Here is a 23,061-nt window from a genome sequence, read left to right as displayed (position 1 = left end):
CTCCACTGACCCATAAATTTGAATGCTAGGTCCCTAGTTAGTGGAAATATTTGGAAAGGATTAGGAGGTGTGGCCTTGTTGGAGGAGGTGTGTCACTAGGGCTGGGCTTTAAGGTTTCAAAAGCCCACTTAGGCCCAGTCCCACATACTCTCTTCTCTGCCTGAAACTTGAACATCAGATATGAACTCTCAACTATGGCTCCAATGCCATGCCATGCCAGGCACCTTCCACCATGCCCCCCCTACCATAATGGTCATGGACTCACTCTCTGAAACTATAAGCAAGCCTCAGTTAAGTGATTCCTTAAAGTTGCCTTGGTCTTGGTGTTTCATTCATCACAACAATAGAACAGTAATTAAAATAGTAAGTCTAACAATATTTCAAAGTAATACATTAAAAGAAGAATGTGGAATTTTAACATTCAACTCTTCTACATATCAAAATAAAATTGTAAGAAATACCATGTTATTTTTGCCTTCTCTCTTGAATATATAAACAGCAACTCCAATGAAATATGAGAATTAATTTACTACTATGAGTTAAATTCTTAGAGGATAACTACTCAAACTTCAATATATTAAATGTAGTGAAACTTGGCAAAGAGAGAGAAAGATCTACAAATACCACGGGAAATGCCCTTGCCTCCAAAACCAGTATCTGGAGAAAGTTTCAAACCACCCATAGCAGGGAGATCACACATTAAATGTCTTTCTTTAAACATAAATAGTGCAAATTTTGCAAATGCTGTCTTTTAGTATCAAGAGTCCATCTATTTAAGTGCATGAGGTACAGAATAAGAACTGACAATCATTTATATTCGTTTATATGTAAAAAGATACTAAGTCAAGTCACTTCAAAATATTCTATGGAGAGGCTTTAAAAGGTAGACAAAAAAACTAGGATGGCTTAATCATTGGTTAGTTACATTGTAGGGTAAATACATGGGTGAAATGAGAGTAATTCTTAGTTAATCCCCCCTCTATTGCCACCTCATTCGATCTCCCTCTACACCCACCTCAATCTCCCGTCTATATCAACTTCAAATAATCCTACTAAAGTTTATTTTTAAATTCAGAGCAACTGCTTCACTTAAACAAAAGATTTTCTTTCCCAAGCACTGATATGTATCTGCCTCCTTAATATTATAAAGCTGGTAGAAGCAATGTAAACAGTATCATCTGTAAGCAAGAACTGTTTATCTCCTTGGGAGCTTACTGAGTCCAGGTATCATAGGAAAGGAAAAGCAGTTATATTCTATCCCATGCATTAACACAAGTACCATTCAAGACATCCGGCACACTCTACAGTAGTAAGAAAATTATGTTAGGGTGGGTACAACATAAGGGTTTAAACAATCTTCAGAAAGATTTCTGATTCTGTTTAGGGTATAGAGAGCTAACAATACCATTACCCTTACTATAATGACAAGGAAAAAACTAGACAATCTATCCAACTATAATTTTGCTTGAATCCCTCAAGTCAAACAGCAACTACATGTCCTAAAACCCAAAAACAGGTGGCAAGATTGGGAGTGATCAGGAGCATTAGGTGACAAAAAGCAATGTCCAGGAGATAGTCTGCAATGACCTACTGATTAAGATCACAAATACACTTTCTGATGGATTGCAAAAGGCCAAGGGTGGCTACCAAGAAAGCATAAAAACATAAAATAACAAAAACACAACTGAGAAGCTCAGACACAGGAACACCAATTGTAGGCTGCTTCTACAGAATGCCAGCACTCCCATTTTTCTGCTTTCTGGCACAGAGATGGTAGGAGTGTCAGCTGCACACTCAGAATCATAAACTTTGCCATGCCTTCCCACTCATGTGTCGCCTCAATCAATGAGTCAAAATAAATCTTCTCTTCTTGACGTTGCTTCTTCTCAGGTATTTGGTCACACCGAGAAGAAAAATAACTGATACAAAAAAAAAAAAAAAAGTAGTACAGAACAAGTTGAGTTAGTGGTGCACGCCTTTAATAATGCCAGCTCTTGGGAGGCAGAGGCAGGTGAATCTCTAAGTTCAAGACCAGCCTGGTCTACAGAGCGAGTTCCAGGACAGCTAGGGCTATACAGAGAAACCCTGTCTCGAAAAACAAAAACAAAAAATCAGTACAGAAAATGAAGTCAATTGTGAAAAACCTGGCCATGCGATTCACAGGCCTTTGGAAGTAACATGAAGAAGGGCTGTGGAAGAGTGTGAGGCTGCAGGCTAGAGTCCTCAAATACTCTAAGTATAGCCTGAAAGGCCATTGTGGTAGAAAAGAGGAATACCAGAACACTGAGATGTGGACAATGAAGATTGTACTCAAGAGGCTTCAGAGGGTAAGAGCTCTACAAAGAACTAGGACAAGAATAGAGGCCATTTGTGTTATACGCTAGCAAAGAATTGGACTGCATTCTGCCCATGTCTTGACTATTTCAGTGAGGCTAAATTAAAAAGTAATGAACTAATTTGTTTGGTGGAAGAAATCTTATAATAGTATAACATTCAAGCTATGGCATGACTACTGCTCAATACACTTATCCTAATTCACAGAAAACAACAGAAAAAAATAAAAAGTGTACAATTTAAAAAGAAAAGGAGCTTGAGCCTGGGTAAAGTAGTGGACAGAATGTAGTGTAGAAAAAAAGAGCTTTAACCATGAAGGCACTGAAACTAGGGATAAAGGAGGCAGAGTGAATAAACAGTGGTCAGATGTATGGAGACAACCAGACTGGGAGGAAGGAGAGTCTAGGATACTGACCATAATCTAGGAGGCATTTTCACTTAATGAAAATTTAACATACCATGCACTTTTCTGTTTTTTTATATCACTCTTCATTTTTTCAAACATAAAGCAATTCTAAATTTTGGAGTTCTTACCTATAAAGAACTCCAAAATGTATGCAAGGTCAAGTGAAAACTATGTGGAGGATACTGACATTTTTATGAATCACTATCGACTAAGGATGCCTGTTTGTGTATAATAATCATAATGGAAACATCTATGGAGTTCTAAGAACTTGCTGAGGTACTGTACTAGGTAGTTTGGATGTATCCTACCACTTCAAAGACATTATACAACATGTAGGATTGTAATCCTCATTTTATAGATGAGAAAACTAAAGTACAGAGACGTGACTTGTTCACAGTCACTCAGCATAAAGTAGTAGAAATGCAGGACTCTAGATCATTTTACCACCATTGCCATCTCTGGAAAGACACTCAAAAAACTGGTAAAAGTGATTCCTCTGCAAAGGGAACTGGGGCTATGAGACCACCTGAGAAGAAGATGGCCTTAGCATAGTGTTCTCCAGGTAGCTCTCGAAAAAATTCATTTGCATATCTCAACTACTGCCAAAAAAGTACTTATGAAAATTCTTCCTTATAATCTCTGAGCTACATACTTGCTTTATCCAAAGATGAGCACAAATGTATTACTTTACCTGATTTAGGATGCAAAGCATCACACTGGGCATTGTACATGTGTACAAATTCTTGGTGCCTTTTAATAAGCTGCTGTTTGCTTCCTTGAACAGATAATCCATGTTGTTTCATCTTTTTCTTTAAATCACGGTCAGAGAGCAAGTTATACACAGTTTTGGGCAGCGGCTTCCTTTTGTGAGCAGAACTAAAATGGAGGGGGGGGGAGAGAGAGAAAGAGAGAGAGAGATCTGAGGATTATTGTGAATTATCAAACAGTCTCAATAAGAGTAATTTACCTTCATAACACCTGGCTGACTAGAAAAATAGTTGAGCCATTAAGATAAAAAAGAAGAGGATAGGGAGATCCTCTTAGCTTAGTCAATGAAGTACTTGCCTCACAAGCATGAGTTTGACCTCTGCCATCCATATAAAAAGTTCAGGATGTGAAAACAAGGGCAACCCTAGAGCTTGCTAGCCAGATAGCCTAACTAACCAGCAAAGCCAAGTCCCATTAAGAGACTCTGTCTCAAAGAACAAGGTAGAATACACTCCTGAGTATGATACCCAGGACTGACCTCTGTCTTTCACACACATGCTAACATACACATACACCCCCTACACATGAACATGCCTATCCACACCCACAAAAAGGAAGCTAGATGGGCAAGGGAGTCAGTATATGCATTCTGACTAGAGGTTCAGCCCTATGGGCAATTAAGTGCATAATAAGCAGTTTTCAAAGTGGTCTTTACAATTGCAATCATTTCAAAATAACAACAGCAAATTAGTAAGATCTTAAGGGTAACAGGGCTTAAAACAAAAGATTTTTTTAAAAGATAAACATGGAGAGTTCAAAAAAGCTGGCTTCCCAAACTTCAGGGACCTTAGAACTACCAGGAGAGTGTGCTTTAAATGCAGATGCTCAGTCACTTTCTCTGCAGCACCCAGCCACATGGTGCAGGCCTCAGGTGGAAACTGAAAATCTTTACTTTCCAGTTTCCTAAGGTAAATCTGATGCCGTTGTCCAAAGGTCATACTGAGAGCACTATTACAGTCAAGTATAGATAAAACAGTTCTACCCGCACAAGGATCATTTTCTGGCTAAATCTCTTTTATGCTCTGTTAGTAAAGCCTGAAAGCCAGAAATAACTACTTAATTATAAAAGGACCTGCAAACCTCAACAGAGTACATTTTTCCCAAACCATTCTTCTTCTAATGTCATCCAATTGGGCTCTACAAGACTGCTGACATTATGGTAAAATAAAATCACAGTAGGAAGTTCAACTGAATCATTTTGCAGTGTTTACGACAAGCACAAAAGGAGAAACAATTCATTAAGTCTCCAACTAAAACATTTATTTTATCAAGGACAGACAATTACATTTACAACTATGAAATTCTAACAAAGATCTGTAGTGTCCACTGGCATTCACAATGAAAGCAACACCAGACATCAACCATCTCTGTCAAGAATTTGAATCTATGGGGGCTGGAGAGATGGCTCAGCAGTTAAGAGCTGGCTGTTCTTCCAGAGGTTCAATTACCAGCACCCACATGGCAGCTCACACCTGTCTAACTCCAGTTCCAGGGCTTCTGACACCCTCACACAGACATACATGCAGGCAAAACACCAGTGCACATAAAATTAAAATAAAATACAGAATTTGACACTATGAAGCCAGAGAAGCAGTTCCCCAAGCATCACATGACACTGATCTTGTCTATGCTGACTCAGTGAAGCTGAATCACATGTCAGAGTCTCAGAACCAGGACTTCAATAGAAAGAGTTGTATTGACAGTTCCATATAGGGTGGGGTAAGAGCTAGCAGCCACACCCAGCAGTTGATATTTTAGTGTTGTAAAAAGAGACTGTAAGACACAGAGATTCTCAGGTGACCAAAACCCAGGCCAGGATATAACCAAAAAGATTCAGCTCCATGTTTCCCTAAGTGTGCCTGAAAATTTTGTAGAAAATGACTTGTGAGGACAAAAACAAAACAAAACAAAAAAATAAAATAAAAAACAAACAAAAAGAAAAAAACCACACCACCTTGGAGTAAAAAAAAAAAAAATAGGAGTTATGAAATACAACAAACTCCAGCAGCTACCTGAGTGGAGGACTTCTCAGCACCTTCAATCTGCTAAGAGTGGCACAGTTCTAAGCTGTACTGAGGACCCACTGGCAGGGCTCTCTGTGCAGCCAGATTTGGACCACCACTGAACAGAGCTCAAAGTATTAGAAGAATACAACAGATACGTCTAGAAAGAGAACAATCTAAACAAGATTATCAGTGCCAATTTCTTACTCTCCAGGAAGAAAATACTCAGCTTTTCTACTTCTGACTCATTCTCTGGGGAGAAACAGAAGGAAAAAAGCAAGTTATGAGATACTTATGGCCTAGAAGTCATCCTGGGAGCTACTGATTTGTCCTACTCCAAATTCCCCCTAACTAAGCAACATAAACATCTAAATTCTATTCCCATCAACAAATTTGTGGGTACAAGAAGGCAGTCCTTGTGAGCACAGGACTGCTCAGGCTTGGAGTCAAGGACAGCCTGTGCTGTGAGTTAGCAACACGTGGCCACACTTCAATAGCAGCCTTCGTAAGTTACACCAGTACAGCCTGTCCCTTGAAACCTGCATTCACTCCAAACTTACTCATAAAAATTGAGTGGCACCTTTGTAGTTTTAATAATTAAATCAGTAAGATGGTCCTGTCTTTGGAGAGAATGCTTTGGGGAGAATCTCTTCAAAACAGAAGAGCCAATCATCCCCTCCTCCGACTTTCCAGGCATCACTACTATCATCATCAGCCTCCTCTTTTCCATGGCTCTCTCGATTCCACCTATTCTCTCCAACTTTCCCCAACTTCATTCCCTGTGCTCGCCACTGTTCTACTTATATCTGACAATGGCAGAAGATTGAGGCCTGTACCCTACCTCTAAAAATAAACTCTGCCCTTGACCTTGCTGCCCATGCCTCTCCCAAACACATCTCTCTACCATCACCAGACTCAAACACGACACTTCTACTTCCTTATTGTCTCTACCAGCCAGATTCCTGAAGCCCTGCAATTTAACTTCAATTAAAACATCACTTCTGAACACACAAAGTGAACTAATTTTAGATTTGGTGACTTTGATACACAAAGAAGGCAAAGTAGCAAAGTAGTTTAGGTACAAATACTGACCTCACAATTTATTTGTAATGCCATCTCTTGGTGTTTTGGAGAGAAGATCATTACGGTCCATACACTCTCTGGCAAGGGAGGAGGAAATAGGGACGTGGGGCTGGAATGTCACCATGCAGCCTAGGCTGACCTACTTTTCAGTAGTCTATGTGACCCTTGAGTCTCCTGCTTCAGCCTCCTGAATGCTAGGAGTGCAGGCATACACTACCATACTCAGCCAAAAATATTCTTCTGTATCATTTTTACATATGTTACTAGAACAGCCTATTCGAAAACTGATTTTTGAAGAAGCTCACTAGGTAGTAGGCTTTGGACTTAATTCTCAGTATCACATAAATACAGACAGACAGATAAATATAGAATAAGTTTGATTTAAATTAATACTTAAAATATTAAATTATTTAAAGATTTTATTTAAAATATTAAAACATCCAAAGAATTAATGAAAGATTTTATATGTTCCAAATTCAAGTTGTCTTTTGCTTTTTGGGGGCAAGGCCTTTACATGACAGTTTGAGAATTCTAAAAAGAAAGTAAGTTTAAAAGATAAGTGAATTAGCCTGGTTGTGGTGGTGCATGCCTAGGCAGATCTCTGTGAGTTCGAGGCCAGTCTGGTCTACAGAGTGAGTTCCAGGAGAGCCAGGGCTACACAGAGAAACACTGTTTCAAAAAAAACAAACAACAACAAAGACAAGTGATTCTAAGTCAGTAGTTTCTCTAAAGCACTGATCCACTACTGACATGTGGCAGAGTGAGCTAAAGGAACAAGAGTGAGGGGATGGAAAAGGAACCAGTTGTTAAAGAAAAAATCAAGCAGTCAAGGAAACAGGAGTACTAGTCACCAGGACAAAAGGAGTCCTAGTTTGATGCCCGTCTACAAAGCATCAGAAGCACCCAGCCAAAGCAGGACAGTGGCTAGGCCCACAGAAGCACCCAGCCAAAGCAGGACAGCGGCTAAGCCCAGCTTTCTTACCTTCTGAGGCTCTCCTTCTTCTCTTCACGTGACAAGCAACTGTCTAAATGCTTATTGATATGATTTTCTGGAATGCTGACCCCACAAACAGGACAAGACACTGCATTTAAAAAAGAGAGAGAAAGAGAGAGAGAGAGAGAGAGAATGAATTTGTTAGCCAGAGAAAAGGTAAAACTAAGAGAAAAGACAGAATCTCAGATAATCTACTCTTAGAAAAACCCACAAGAGCAAGGAGAGCAGACAACCCGGTTACTAGTAACTAGCTACTTTGTGGGAAGTCACATAATCAGAATCCTGGGCCTAGAGTAAGTTTGGAAGTTGTAACTTTTCTACCAAGGTACCAGCAAACCATAATGCTGAGTTTTTCCAGGCCCTAGGACCATCTCACACAGGACAGAAGCAATCTCAACAGCTCTGTAATGAAGCTACAACTATGAATAAAACCAAAGCTTGGCTGGCTTGTGCAATCTGGCTGAACCTACTGACCCTCCCTGCTCCTGGGCCAGGTATGCCTTATTAACGCTGCAGTTTTGTGGCGATGCAGTGAATGTGGGGGTATCAGTGAATATGGAGGTACCATGGGTAAAGAGCACTGGCCAAAGAAGGGAGACTTGTGGCACCACACTCTCTAGGCTCCTTACTCTGATTTTTAATAGAATACAGAGAATTGTATCTATTTTATATGTTATGATTCATTCTAAGATTTCGTTTGGGAAAAAAAGTTCTACAAGAGTTGAAAACCTGTCCCTATGAAACTAAAAACAAAACATGGAAAAACAAACAAAAATCTTTACAAACACTACTGGCCTTCAACTGTGGGTTGTATGGGTTTGCTAAAGACACACATTCCTAGTAAAAGATGGGGTCATAGAGACTGGCTGTGGGCTTTCCAGATCACCCTTCACACCATAATCCTGGCTCTGGCACCACTGCAGCATGAAAACATTAGAGATAATATGTGTTCTTGTAAACTTGTATTTCCCAAATAGGTGGCACACCAGCACTGGTTTTCACTTACTCTGTCAGTCTATGGGTGCACTATAGGAAGCGTGAGATAACAACTTGGCTTCGGAGACATTCTAGGAGGGAGAGCTAGGAAATAAGGCAGGGTCACTGAAGCTCATGTCACATGCCAAAAGGCATTCAGCTACAGGCAGAGCATCAAGGAAATGTTCAACCAGTAGTATAAAATGGAGGCCTCTTTAAGAGTTAACTGGATGAATGACCGGGCCGTAGTGTCGCATGCCTTTAATCCCAGCACTGGGAGGCAGAGGCAGGCAGATCTCTGTGAGTTCGAGCCCAGCCTGGTCTATAGAGTGAGTTCCATGACAGGCTCCAAAACTACACAGAGAAACCCCGTCTCAAAGAAAAAAAAAAGAAAAAGAAAAAAAAAGTTAACTGAACTGGAGGTGAGAGAGTTCCAACCTAAAAACAGAAAGCTACCATGAGAAGCATTAACTATTAAACTATTTCACTTCTGCAAGAATCTTCCTGATTCCTATTCTATGAAAAAGACAAGAAACCTACCTCTAAGCACTGACTGCATCAATGTCTGAGGCATGGTAAGGTGAAACCTGGTCTATCATCCCTCTTACTTCCCCCTCAAAAGTGCTGCCTATTCATCTTACACCACGTGAATGAGACTTCCTTAAGTTGGAAAAGGCATACATAAAAATGACTTCCTACCTTTAGTATCCAGCTTCATGGTGGATGTAGAGGGTGTCACAGGACCATTAGCATCCGAGGGACCAAGTACCGCCTTTCCGACCAGACTTGTCTCTTTAATCTCAGCAGAGGTGCTTATCTCTTTGTGAGGGCTGAATTTCCTGTCGTTCTCTTTTCCCAACAAGTCTGCTACACACTCACCAGTTTCTCTAAGCAGAAACTTGTCCATCAGCCTGTTCCCCTGTTTGACAGGATGTTTGATGGCCTCAGTATTATGTACTTTAACAGCAACTTTCTTTGAGATGGAAGACACGGGAGATATGGGTGGTGACTCTAAAGCAAACTGCAACAGGCGAGTCCTTGAAACACATACCAAAGGAGGAGGGAAAAAAGATGGGAAATGAAGATGTCAAATTAGACATTATACCTGGGATCTTCCCAATTAACCCTTGTTTCTCCGAAACACAGAATTTATGCCACAATCACAACCAAACTCACCGTCTAGAAAGAGGAGCACTCAATTCTGGGCAGAGGTGATAAGGACTAGGGATACAGGGTGCTTGGCATGTGGGAGCCATGAGAAGGAAATTTCACACCCATCTGCAATCATCTCCAGGGTAGACAAAGAAAAAAAAAACCCACAGGGGTCTGGTAGGAAACAGACATTGGTAAACAGATGCCAGCGACCAGTGCTGGAAAGATGTTTAGCTTAGCCCAGCCAAAGTGTAAATACTCTTATGAAGACCATAGGGATAGTGGTGAGACGTCACAGAGGCTGTACCTCAGCAAAGGGGACCACATTGTGTGCACAGAATGTGTGTTTACACAAATGTGCATTCATGCATATGTGTGTTTACTTCTACATGTGTAAAACACATGTGTATGCATGTATATATGTGTGTGTAAAATTAAAATAGAATCTAATAATACATTGCACCAATCTTTAATGGAACAAAAGCAAAAAGCTGATAATTTAATTGCTTGTCAGAACAAAATACACTTTTGTTCAAAATCAAAGAAAGATTTTGCAGCTTCTACAATATTTGGTCCCTAATCTTCACAAAGAAAAAAGAAAATAGCTACTAATCAAGCCATAAAATATTCAAAAGACACAGCTGAGAAGTTTATTTTTACAATGAATTAGTACCAAACTGTATCAAATACATTTTCAGCATTATGATTAGACACATTTTTCTACTTTATTTTGCTAATATAGTTACATTAGTTGATTTGTCAATGTAACTTAAATTTTTATGCCTAGGTTTTACTATTTTGCCAATGATTTTTGTGACCGTTTGTGAGAGACTATTGGAGTATAGTTTTCCTTTCCTGCCTGTCTGGGTTTAGTAAAGCTCTGCTTCTTTGTTTACCTCCCTCCCTCCTTCCTTTTCTCTCTTCTTTTCTTTCTGTGCAGGGTCTCACTATGCAGCCCTAGCAGGACTAGAACTCAACCTGATAAAATGTTACTTAAAAAACAACAACTCACTAGTATCAATCATTAGTGATAGCGCAAGTGAGACATCTCCCCCACAACTGACCAGACACAGATGTCTAACACCACCATGTCTCTTAAAACTGCAGAAAATGTCCTGAGCCAAAGGTAAGAACAAAAACAGGAGCCAGGGATAAAGAGTATAAAAACTACAAAAAGAGAAAGAAAAATTTTCATTTCCACAGGAAAAGTTAGGTACAAGTAGGGAAGAGGGTGGGTTCATTATACTATCTTCCCTACTTTCATATGTATTTAAATTCTTCCACAATTAAAAAAAACAAAGACTAAAAATAAAGAAAAACTAAGCTAAGGGTGGTGGTGTGTGGCTATAATATCAGCATTAAGGAGGCTGAAGCAGAAGATTCTAATTCAAGCCCAATTTCAGGTACATAGTGATGCCATGTCTAACAAAAAACAAGAAAAGGGGGGAGAGAGATCAAACAAGAGGAGGGAGATGGGGAAAGAAGGGAAGATGGGAGAGGAGGAAGTTGGAGGGAGGGAAAAGCAGGGAGATTAAAACAAACACCTAAGGACCTTGGTCTTGGTCTTAGAGAAGAAACAGAAGTTGAAAACAGAGAACCATCCTCTTCAAGTCTCTTTTCCTTCCAGTCTCTGATTTAGTACAGAGAAGAAGGTTCTGAAAAAAGCCTTCCTCTCGTAATGACAAAGAGAGGAGACAGTATTCAACCGCAGATGAGACACCACTGATCCTCTCAGCATACTAGTGATAATTTTTTGCCTTTCTTCCACAATTCAAGTGAATTTAATTTCAAATGGCTCTCTTATTTCAAGGCATGCCAATAAAGACTATGGCAGACAGTAGCAGCAAGGTCACAATAAACTATTCTCGGGGCTAAAATTAAAATCCATTAACTTATTCCAGTACCACCTACTCTTGCCAGAGAAGCACAATAGAAAGCAAATCCTATACTCATGAAAGTTATAAAATAAGGGGGAAAGAACAGGCTTATACAACCTATGTGAAAAGTAATAATACAATGGAGCCAAAGGGCTATGAAAACAGCTCAGTGGTAGAGAGATTGCCTAGCACGTGGAAGGCTCAGGGTGCCAGCCCCACACAAGAAAAGCTAAACTAAATTAAACCAAAATAAAATAAAATGCGGCCAAGCATGAGAAGATGAGGTAAGGGTTCTTTACAGCTGGTCAGAAAGCCTCCCTAAGAAGGTAACTTATGACAACAGAGTTCAGAGAAAGTGGGTCTTAGCCAGGCGGCCACCTGGGAAGACACTGGTTCACCTACAAAGAACAGCAAGCACAAAGTCTAGGCCTAAAAGCAACAGAGCGGAGAAACAAGAAGGCTTGCAGCTGAATAAAGGGCAAACATGAAGGCTGAGAGGAAGCAAGATGGCAGGCAACCAGAGGACTAACTCAGAAAGGACTTGGGCTCCTGCTCCAGTGAGATGGAGAATTCAACCATGTGGATGTTAAACGCTCCCTGGAAGCCTGAGTGTTCAATGGTATTAGTCTGGGGGTTGCTCTGGATCTAATTTAAGAGGTGGGTCATGATGGGAGGTCCTTAAGGCCACTGGAGCATGTCCTAACACAGGACTATGGGCACAGTCCTTATCTTCTGTCTCTCACCTGGAATGCAAGCACTTGCTCCAAAATGTCCTTTTACTATAACATACCATCCTCACCAAAGGCGTAAGCCCAGAAGACCTCCCAGTCTTGGACTGAAAGCTCCAGAAGGACCAAAATCATCTTTTCTCTTTATAAGGTGCACAGCTTGGGCACTTTATTATCACATCATAAAACTGCCTAACACAAGGAACTAATTGTTCTTTACACACTAAATGGCTTTACACATGACCCCACTTTTTGCTTTAAAGGGATCACTTTAGTTACTACCATCAGGAAGGATTTTAAGAGAGCCTAAGTAAAAGTAAGAATACAATTAGGAAATGATCACGGTCCAGTTGGATGGCACTGACTTGGACCAGATTCTAGATGGTAAGGAGATCAAAGACTCAGTCTTGGGAAGCACTGTGAAGATAGAGCCAGTGGGACTTATTAATGGATTAACAAATTAAGTGGTAATAAAAGCAAATTCAGAGAGACACCAAAGTCTTTAGCTAGAGTAGTTAAAAGGATATTTCAGTACAGGGCTGAGGAGACAGTAGGTAAAAGTGCTCACCATACAAGCTCCACAACCTGAATTTGGGTCCCCAGAAGTCGTATAAAAGCCAGATGTAGTAACACAACACCTGCAATCCCAGGGTGCCCCTGTGGAGAGATGGGAGGCAGACACAAGACAAATTCCAGAAGCTCAGAGGCCAGCTAGGCTGTTTATGCAGTAACAAAGAGATCCCATCTCAAACAAAGTGGAAAAGCGAAGAATGATATTGATGGTTGTCCTTTGACCTCCGTGTTGTTGGGGTTTTTTGTTTGTTTGTTTGTTTGAACTCTTTACTCTTTGGGGGACCTGCCACCCAGCTCCCAGATAATCACAGACTTATTCTCTCTTATAAATGCCCAGTCTTAGCTTGGCTTATTTCTAGCCAGCTTTTCTTAACTGACATTATCCTGTCTACCTTTTGCCTCTGAGTTTTTACCTTTCTCCATTTCTGTATATCTTTTCTTTCCTTCTTATTCCATGCCTGGCCGTGTAGCTGGTGGCTGGCCCCTGATGTCCTCCTCTCCTTTTCCTTTTCTTGTTCCTCTCTTTTCTCTCTCTCTTTCTATTTATTCTCTCTGTCTGCCTCCCCCCCACCCCCCCCATTTCTCTCTCCTGACTAGCTACTGGCAATTCAGCTCTTTAGGAAACCAATCAGGTGTTTTAGACAGGCAAAGTAACAAACAGCTTCACAGAGTTAAACAAATGCAACATAAAAGAATGCAACATATCTTTGCATGATTAAACAAATATTCCATGGCATAAATGAATGTAATACATCTTCAACTAATATTCCACAACACCTCCATACACATACCATGGCACACACATCCAACACACACACACACACACACACACACACATACACACACACACACACCAGTGCTGCTGTTCACAGAGTCACAGCAATCATCAGAGCAGGTATGGAACAGAGAAGAGCATCAGCAGTCCCCTTTGCACATGTTAAGCATTATTTGCTCTTAGGAGGCTCAAGGAAAATATGAGATAAGCTGTTGACAGGAGTCTGAAATATGGAAGAAAAGTCTGTTTGAAGACTTGAGAAACATGAAAACAGAGAACATCTAAAACCAAGAAACATTTTATAATTTATATACACTAAAATAAGTTGAGTGGAAATGCTAATTTCCCAATTGATGTTTACATTTAAATGGAATTGGTCACTTTCCCTTATGAATCCTTATCAAAGTGATCTGGCACTGTAGAACCTAACAGCACTCATCACAGGTACTCAGCTATCTCACGGACAGATTATGAACTTTTAGAGCTGGAAAGACTATCAGAAAGGAACCAGCATTTTATTGTACAGATGGGTAAATAAAGTCCCAGGTCCAAGTCATCTAGTTGGAAAGCACACAGATTAGATCTCAGACAGCTGGCAAAGCCACAAAACAGCCCACCACAGGGCATCTTGCTCTGAATATAATAACTGTGACTCAGCAAGTATAGAAGAGCTTGCTGACTTGTTAACTATACAAGTAACCTCATCTCTTTAGAATGTAGAATGTGGCCAAGAATCAAAACTCACAATATGTCTCTAGGTGCATAAGCCATTAAGGCCATATAATGAATTTAGCTACACCACTGGAGTCCCTGCAAGTGTTTGTTCTAATCTGAAACACACAAACAGCAGCTTAGAACCATCTGATGAAGAAGACAGAGGCCACTAAAGCATTTTTTTTTTGTCTTTTTTCATTTTACATGTATGAGTTTTTACCTACATGTATCTGTGTACCATGTGTATGCAGTGCCTGCAGAGGCCTGAAGAAGGAATTGAGTCTCCTAGGACTGGAATTAGAGACCTTTGTGAGCTGCCATATGGGTGCTAAGAATCAAACCCCAGGCCTCTAGAGAGTAGCGAGTGCTCTTAATCTCTGAGCCATCTCTCCAGCCCCTACAGCACATTCTTAATAGCACCTTAGAGCATCAATGTATGAGGTGGAAATGCACAGTAGTGACAGAAATCTGGTTTTGGATTCCTATGTACTAAGTACTATTGAAAAGACCTTCATATAACTCTCATCTGTAATCCCATCAACAGCACCATTTATCTTTTCAGATGAAGACACGGGTCAAAAGGGTAAATCTCTTGATTGTTATCATAACTAGAGAACCAGGACTGGAGTCCAGTGCCACCTGAATGCAGAGCCAGCATGCTGTCAATGACAACACAACCACAACCACAGGGGAACTCACATCCTGCTTGTAAGATACTATGAGTATTATCTGCTATAATTGTTATCTAAAATGTTTTTGTAAATTCTCTGACAATTTCAAACATATAAAACTGTACTCTGACCATATTTACCTCCCTCGCCCTCTATTACCGCCCCCCCCCAATCCCTCAGAACTCTTCCTCCCAACAAGCCCTGGTCCTATCTTCCTACTTTCATGTCTTCTGTTTTGTTTTGACCTACTGGATTTACTTGGGGTTGCATGCATGAGAAGAGGTCTGGGGTTACTTACTAGAACAGAGCTAGAACAGAGATACTTACCAATGGCTACCTCAGTAAAGAAAATGGCTTCTTGCCAGGTGGTGGTGGTGCACGCCTTTAATCCTAGCACTAGAGGCAGAGGCAGGCAGACCTCCAAGTTCCAGGACAGCCAAGACTATACAGAGAAACTCTATCTCAAAAAAAAAAAAAAAAAAAAAGAAAGGAAAAGAAAGAAAATGACTCCTCATTCCCTAAGAACCATCAACTGCCTTGGGGAGGGGTCAGACTAAAATGTGCATATTCTTACATACGGAGTACCAAAAGAAAGCTCCAAACTTGACCAACCCAAACAATTCACAAAACCAATGCTATAGATGGAGACTGGCCTCTATTAAAAAATAATAATAATACTTTATCACTTAGAGCAGGAATAATGCTCTCCTTACAAAAACACAACAACAAAAAAATCTAAAAAAATCTTCTTCAAAACAGAAGATTAAAAATGTCTTCCCTAAAACACAGGGTCTTGTTATGTAACCCAAGCTAGCCTCACACCCATGATCCTCTAACCTCTGCTTCCCGAATGGTAGAATGAAGGTGAACTACCACACCTGGCTAAGAACATTTAAAATGAGCCAAGAAAAAGTGTGTTCTTTGAAAATGAATGCCAAAAGGTCATTGTAATGTAATGTAAATGTAAAATAAAAATAATAAAAATGTAAAAAATCCATATCATCCTGTATCTGAAACCTTTTAAATTATTTCCCATATCTTCCTATTATTCAATTTAGAATATTAAATTTTTAAAAATCAAAATGGCATGTGAAATGGTAACGGCAGATGAGAAAGACAAGAAATAAAATCAACAAGCAATATAAATGCCTTACAGTTTCGTCATAAGATTAAAGTTCTTCCCTCATCAATCTTAGACCAGAGTTCAAACAAGTAATGCTATCGATTAACTTCTATTTCATCCCTATTCATTTTGCAGATGACGTACCATAGCACCGCACATGGTGAACACCCAAGAAATGTGCACCTCAAGGGTGACGGTAACAATGGTAATGCCAAGAAGGCAAGCACAGGAGAAGACTGAGCCCATCAGGGAGCTTCAAATACAGACGCACAAGCCGACGGCTCAGTCATTAAGTGACTTTGGTGGAAGCAAGATGACCTGAGTTAGCCCCAGGACCCCCATAAAAAGTTGGGGCTGGCCAGGCAGAGACAGGCAGACCCCTGAAACTTATCAGCTAGTCAGCCTACCTAAATTTTCAAACTTCAAGTCAGTGAGAAACACTCCACAAAAATGTGGGGAGTAATCAAAGACAGACACCTTGTACTGATCTCCAGCTTCTATACCCTCACACACATGCAAGTGTAACTATGTTAACAAGTACACATGTCACATCCACACATATCCCTGCCCCCTGCCAAAAAAAAAGTATTAATAGACAAGAGACTACAGTAAGAAAGCAATGACTTCAACAGGAGAATCAGAGAACCATGTAGTTTCTTAATCTAGAAAAATACACCATCTTTCTGTGGCCTCACTAAGGAAACAGCTAACTAGAGTTACTAGAATGAGCATTAGGAGAATTCAGAGTATCAAACGTGATCATCTTTAGGATACAAACCTATGAATAAATGTACAATTCTAATGGCAGTCTGACGATATTTTTAGAAGCAAAGTAAAGTATCTCCAAGAATGTTCCAACAAGACAACAAGTTCTATATGTGGACATGTGAACTAATAACATGATTAAAACAATGTCAGATATGTTTGGTAAAACATGCCTTTTTATACCCCTTTGGGTAACCAAACTCGTATTCACACATTCATGCATTTGACAGTGAAGGAGCAAAGCTATCTATGAGAACTTTACAGAGAAGCAGTTGCATATCTCACACAGCGTACCATATTATACATGCTGAGTAAATCTGATTAATAGGTTAAAACATACAAACAGAACCAATTACAGGTATGTGTACACAAAAGTGTTAGTATACACAACTGCATAAACACATATATTCTCTAGTGCTATCCACTAAAAAGCCTCAAAGCCTAACACCCCAGTAGCAATACAACACCAACTATGAGTAAAGAGCCAATTTAGCTATACTTTGACTCTTCATTGTTCAGAAGCTGAGACTTTCTATCAAATAGAGAAGATTCTATGGCTATCATCACGTCCCTTCTTCTGCTCCAGTATGCAACCCTGCACTCCCTAACTGAATGGGGATGGGGAGGAGGTGCACATAAAGCACAAAGGCAGTTAGGGGTTAGTCACAAAACTAAATCATACCGTGCAAAATTCATGCTTTTTACCAGTTCATCTAAAAGGCGGTTATTTCTCAGGTCTGGTTCTGTTACTGTCTAGAAAAGAGAAACAACAGATGGAAAAGGTCAAAAACAGTAATTAATTTGTCACAATCTTGCTTTTGAACATGTCTGACCTGTCTTCCTGGAGCTCTCTGTCCCACTAGTCTTCCAGGAAAGCCTCCGAATAAAGTGAATTCATCTCATACTAACGCAGAACTTTAGCCAGTGAATCAGGACCTGCTAACTGGAAGCCTGATAACAGCTCTCAAAAGCATGTTAAAACTATCTGCTATTTACTCTGCACCAATTAAGACAAAACTCAACATGAGCAAGGATTTTTCTTCAAAATACCAAAACTCTAGCTTTCCCCAATTTACTCAGAAACAGAAGAGAGGAGTTTCTAAGTAATAACACTGCAAGAGGCATTAAGTGTTCAAAGAAGGTTAAAAATAAGAACTCAAAACTACAAAAACACCATCCAGCACTGCAGCATGGATGCTATCTGGTTCGCATTGGTGCTCAGTCCATCTGAACAAAGGCAGAGCAGCAGTGGCCAAGACCTCCGAGGCTGGAGGCAACTGCACTGTTTATGGCACAGGGAAATAGTTCACAGACATCCTGACACCATGTACCAGCCAGAACGGTCACACCTCCAGCTTCTGGCAGTGTCCTGTTCAAGAGAGCGTGTCTCTTCTTTCTCTCCCCAGATACAGGTTTAATTTCCCATTCCATCTCCCTCTCTACCTGTCCTCACCTCAAGAAAAAGCTTCAGGGACGGACAGCACACTTGCTGATATTTGTTCTGATGGGCTGGTCTGGGAGGGTGGTAAGAGTCCAGGGAGGCTTGGTGAGCCCAGTTGTCATGAAACTCTTGCCTCCTCTACAAACACAAACACCAGTCCTTCACAAACAAAGAGTCCCACCAGTAGTTTTCATCCAAAGTGAGAAATTATAAAAAGTTAGGAAGCATAAAAACATAAATTATAGGAGCCAAGGAGTACTATAGCCTTTTACTTCACAAAATACATTTAGGGTATAAAAAATTCTGAGGCCGGGCGGTGGTGGCGCACGCCTTTAATCCCAGCACTCGGGAGGCAGAGGCAGGCGGATCTCTATGAGTTCGAGGCCAGCCTGGGCTACCAAGTGAATCCCAGGAAAGGCGTAAAGCTACACAGAGAAACCCTGTCTCGAAAGACCAAAAAAAAAAAAAAAAAAAAAAAATTCTGATGAGAAGTAGAACAAAACCCAAGTCTCTTCCATATACTTCAGAAGTCTTTCCTGGAAACAGTCAAGTAGCTTAATTCAGGACTACATATGATCCCATGCATTTCTGTGGACACAGAAAGCAAAAAAACTTGCCCCAATCAACAAAATTTTCAAAAAGAAAATAAAAACTTACCACACAACAAGTTGGACACTGTGTTTTATAGGACAAAAATTTTCTTATACAGAGAGAACAATCTGAAAAAGACACAAAATGTAGCACAGGAAGTTACACTATTCGGTAATGTAGGAATCTGACTTTTAACAAAATTTTGGACTAAGACTAGAGTACTTCCATCATTACATCATTATAGTTTTAAGTTTCTAGCGCCTTCTTGCTCCACAAGTGTCTACACATGTAACTAAAAGCATTGTTAATGAAAGGAAATGCATCTAGTGCAGCGCATTTATTTCTAAGCTCTCACAACTCTGTAAACACACACCACTCCCTCTTTGCTCCATTTATGAGCCACGGGAACACATAGAAGCCCTAGGTTTATTTTATACATGTGCCAGATACCCACATCCTAACCCTGCGATGCCCACCACCCTACACTTAACAGATGCCAAAACAATACACAGGGCTAAGGTTTTTTAGAGCCAACAAAGCACAAGACAACTATATTACAAGTCAAGCAGGAACTAAGTATCTACTAAATTCTTCATAGCTGAGGCAGCATCAAATGCACTCCCAAAGAAAACTATCTGGTGTAATAGATAATACCCCAGTAGTGACTCCTCTACCCAAAGACTAAGTTCAGCTGAGTTAAGTTGAGGAAGCAAAAACAGTATGATTTTGATGGTGCAAGTATTCACAAATAAAGTATTGCCAGCTCCAACAACAGTACCCCAAGGGGGAAAAGGAAGGGACATATGGCCAAGGACAGACAGAAAAAAGGTTGAGCTCTTCTGGGCATTGCAAAGAAGCTGGCAGTTGACATTCATTTGTGAACAACCTGAAAAACCAACAACTCTCCTCAGATCCATCAGAAAAACAAAGTCACAGGCTAAACTACTACCCTTCCCCAAAAAAACTAGACAGGCAACTCTACAGGGAAGAGAGTCCCCAAGCAGAAAGCACCCAGGAACCAGAAAAGAAACCTGTACTGAAGCCAGCACCAAAGAGAACATCTGAAGTGTGACCGACAGTTGCTGGAAATTTCTGAAATCTGGTACCAGGAGTGGGATTGTTCTGACAGACCTGAGCATGCTGTCTTTTGGAGGAATGTGGAAGACTTAGACTTTGGACTAGGAAAGCAGCTGAAGTGGAGCTTAATGGGCTATCCTAGTTGGAGCTTGGAAGACAGCAGTGCTAAGAGCATGTGGACTAAGAAGGCCCAGCTCAAAAGGTTTCAGAGGGGAACAATATTAGCAACTGGGATAGAAAACAGTCTTGTGATAATTTTGGCAAAGAATGTGGCTACTTTCCACACTTGACCTAAATTGAAAATAATGGATTAATTTCCTTGGTAGAGGAGATTTTAAGACAGATGAACACTAACTCTATCCAATGGTTCTTAGTAATCACTCTCATGCAGGTCTAAAATGAAAAAGAGCAAGTGGGGGGGAAAATGTAGTTTGGGAAGAAAAAGAACAACAGAAAATTTAATGTCAGAGCCAAGGACTGTGCTGAAAGAGATGAGAAGATTAACGAAGATCTGCTATACAACAGAATAAAGGGAGGGGTTCACTCAGGGTGAGACCCCATCCAGCTAATAAATGCCTGAGGAATTTTCTGCTGCTGAAAACAAAGGAAAGCTTCTCCAAATGTAACTCAAGGAGAGGGCTAGGCTCTATCCCAACTGGGCAGTAAAACTTGGCAGTGTTATCAACATGATTCTTGCTTTCAAGTCATGAGGATACACAAGAAAAGTGGTTGTGGAATCTTCCTCCACGGCTAAATAAAGCCACTGAGGTCAGGCTTTCCGCAGGGGAGTCCCAGCATAGAGGTCCTGAAAGGCTATTGCATGCAGCTATGACAACAAAGCCTGGATTGTGTTGAAGACCCCAAGATGTTAGAGGTACCAGAGCCTTGGGATATCTGCCAAGGAGAGTTGTACATAGGGAGTATGTGGAACCAGCCCAAGAGCAAGGAGTGTGCTGCAGTCAGCAAAGCAGGAGAGGAAGAACCATCTGAATCCTCTGACATCAGACATAGAGCTAGGGGCTCTAGAGTTTGTCCTGCTGGGTTTCAGTCTTCTGTTGGTCCAGTATTTCCTCACTATGCTCCTCTTCCTCCATTTTGGAAAAGTAAGGTATATTCTATGCCACTGTACATTGGAATTATATAATTTGCTTTTTGATTTTGAGTTTACAAGAAGTTACAATTAAAATACTGCCTTGAGTTTCAAAAGAGACTTTGTACTTTTAAATTGTGTTGAGACTGAAAAACTATGCGGACTTTTAAAGCTTGACAAAATGCATTTTGCATTATTATATGGCCACAAACCTATGGAGGCCAGAGACTGGAATGTAGTGATTTGAATAAAAATGGCCCCACTGGCTCATATATTTGAATACTAGGTTTCTACTTGGTGGAACAGTTAGGGAAAGATTAGAAAGTGTGGCCTTGTTCAAGGAGGTGTGTCACTAGGGGTGGACTTTGAAATGTCAAAAGACTCACAGAATTCCTGGTTAGCTCTCCCTGCCTTGTGGTTGTGGATTAAGATGTGACCTCTCAGCTACTGCCCCAGCACCATGCTGCCTGCCTATTGCCATGCTTCCCACCACGATTGTCATGGACTCTAACCCTCTGAAACTGTACACCCAAATAATCTCTTTCTTCTATAAGTTGCCTTGGTCATCGTGTTTTATTACAGCAACAGAAAAGTAATTAAGACACACAATAAGTTTCCCAGGCAATATTTTAAGTCCCAAATTCCTAAACATGGCTGTTGCTGAGCTCAGGCACCTACAGAGGTTACTGCTTTTAATTTAAACTCTACTCTCACTTATATTAATTCAGTGGATATGGGTCATTAAAAAAAAACATCACTTTAAATCATACTGATTCAACAAAAATTTAATTATTTTTAGATGATAAGAAAACACCATCTAATCAACTAAGGACCAGCACTCCAGAACGTCCAGGAGTGCAGCTCTGCATAACTTTGTGACCCTCATCTGGAATAACAACACAGTGACTATGGGTCTAGTTTAACTAACCTGCTTCTTAACTCATTCAAACTTTAATAACTAAATGCAAACATAGTGTTTATTGCTTGTTTCCAAAAAAAACAAGCAGAGTGAAAGAGAATAAAGTGATTTACAGTGATGAATGTTTAAGGAGCAGCAAGCAATAAATAACTAGGATTCAGAGCCATCAATCCTATCAATCCAAGAAAAAACCACATGATAGATAGATCTAGCTATAGATAGATCTATGGGTATTTCATAGACTACATTAACTGAAATGGGAAGAACTTTATCTGATGAAGAAACTTAACTGTACTTGTTATATGACATATCTGTCAGAACTCACTGAACATGCTGCATTTTAATGTATGATTTTTACTGTTTGTAAAGATATTAAAATAGATTTAGAAACAGTCCCCAAAGTTGATCTTGGCTATTCATATGACTCTACCTGGAAGAAAACTATCATTTGTAAAGACCCATTGTGGTGGTTTCAAAGAAATTTCCTCCATTTTCTCAGGCATTTAAATACTTGGTTCTCAGTTGGTGACATTGTTTAGGAAGGCTTAGGAAATGTGGCCTTGCTGGAGGAAGTTAGTCACTGGGAGCAGGCTTTTAGAGTTTAAAGACACTGTCCATTTCAAGCTCCATCTCTCCACTTCCTGTTATGGTATGAGATGTGAGCCCTCAGGCTCTAGCTTCCAGCTCCAGTGCCATGCTGGCCTGCAGCCACAATTCCCTGCCCTATTGTGATGGTAATAGACTCTTATCTCTCTGGCAGAAAATGCATCAGATAAACCCTTCCTTCCATAAGTTGCCTTGGTCATGGTGTTATATCACAGCAATAGAAAAGTAATGATAGTTCAAAATGGGCCAAGTAGTGAGGGGTTTTGTTTTTGGTATGTCTATTACATGTGGAAGCACTTGTCTGGGTATGTACATATGGATGCCAATGTTGTGTGTCTTCCTCAATCACCCTCCATCTTATTTTTGAGACAAGGTCTCTTTGAACCTGAAATTCAC

At 40.3% G+C, this 23,061-nt stretch overlaps 1 protein-coding gene across 5 annotated transcripts in view; it reads right to left on the bottom strand.

Annotated features, from left to right (window-relative positions):
- Rad18 (RAD18 E3 ubiquitin protein ligase) overlaps positions 1 to 23,061 on the bottom strand; it is a 90,683-nt gene that overhangs the window by 62,963 nt on the left and 4,659 nt on the right. For 2 of the 5 annotated variants that reach the window (XM_028863877.2, XM_028863878.2), the window contains exons 3-7: positions 19,040 to 19,101; positions 17,624 to 17,694; positions 9,263 to 9,600; positions 7,577 to 7,676; positions 3,432 to 3,616 (exon numbers count right to left, since the gene is read on the bottom strand). In XM_028863877.2, the coding sequence (XP_028719710.1) occupies positions 3,432 to 3,616; positions 7,577 to 7,676; positions 9,263 to 9,600; positions 17,624 to 17,694; positions 19,040 to 19,101 (756 nt within the window). Of the gene's footprint in view, positions 1 to 3,431; positions 3,617 to 7,576; positions 7,677 to 9,262; positions 9,601 to 9,739; positions 10,110 to 12,888; positions 12,978 to 17,623; positions 17,695 to 19,039; positions 19,102 to 23,061 lie in introns of those variants that run through there. The other 3 variants (XM_037204287.1, XM_037204285.1, XM_037204286.1) reach the window with 3 other exon arrangements.

This window comes from Peromyscus leucopus, chromosome 3 (genome assembly GCF_004664715.2).
Source record: "Peromyscus leucopus breed LL Stock chromosome 3, UCI_PerLeu_2.1, whole genome shotgun sequence".
NCBI lineage: Eukaryota > Metazoa > Chordata > Mammalia > Rodentia > Cricetidae > Peromyscus > Peromyscus leucopus.
The sequence above is the reverse complement of the archived record's forward strand: the minus strand, read 5'-3'. Positions and strand labels throughout refer to the sequence as shown.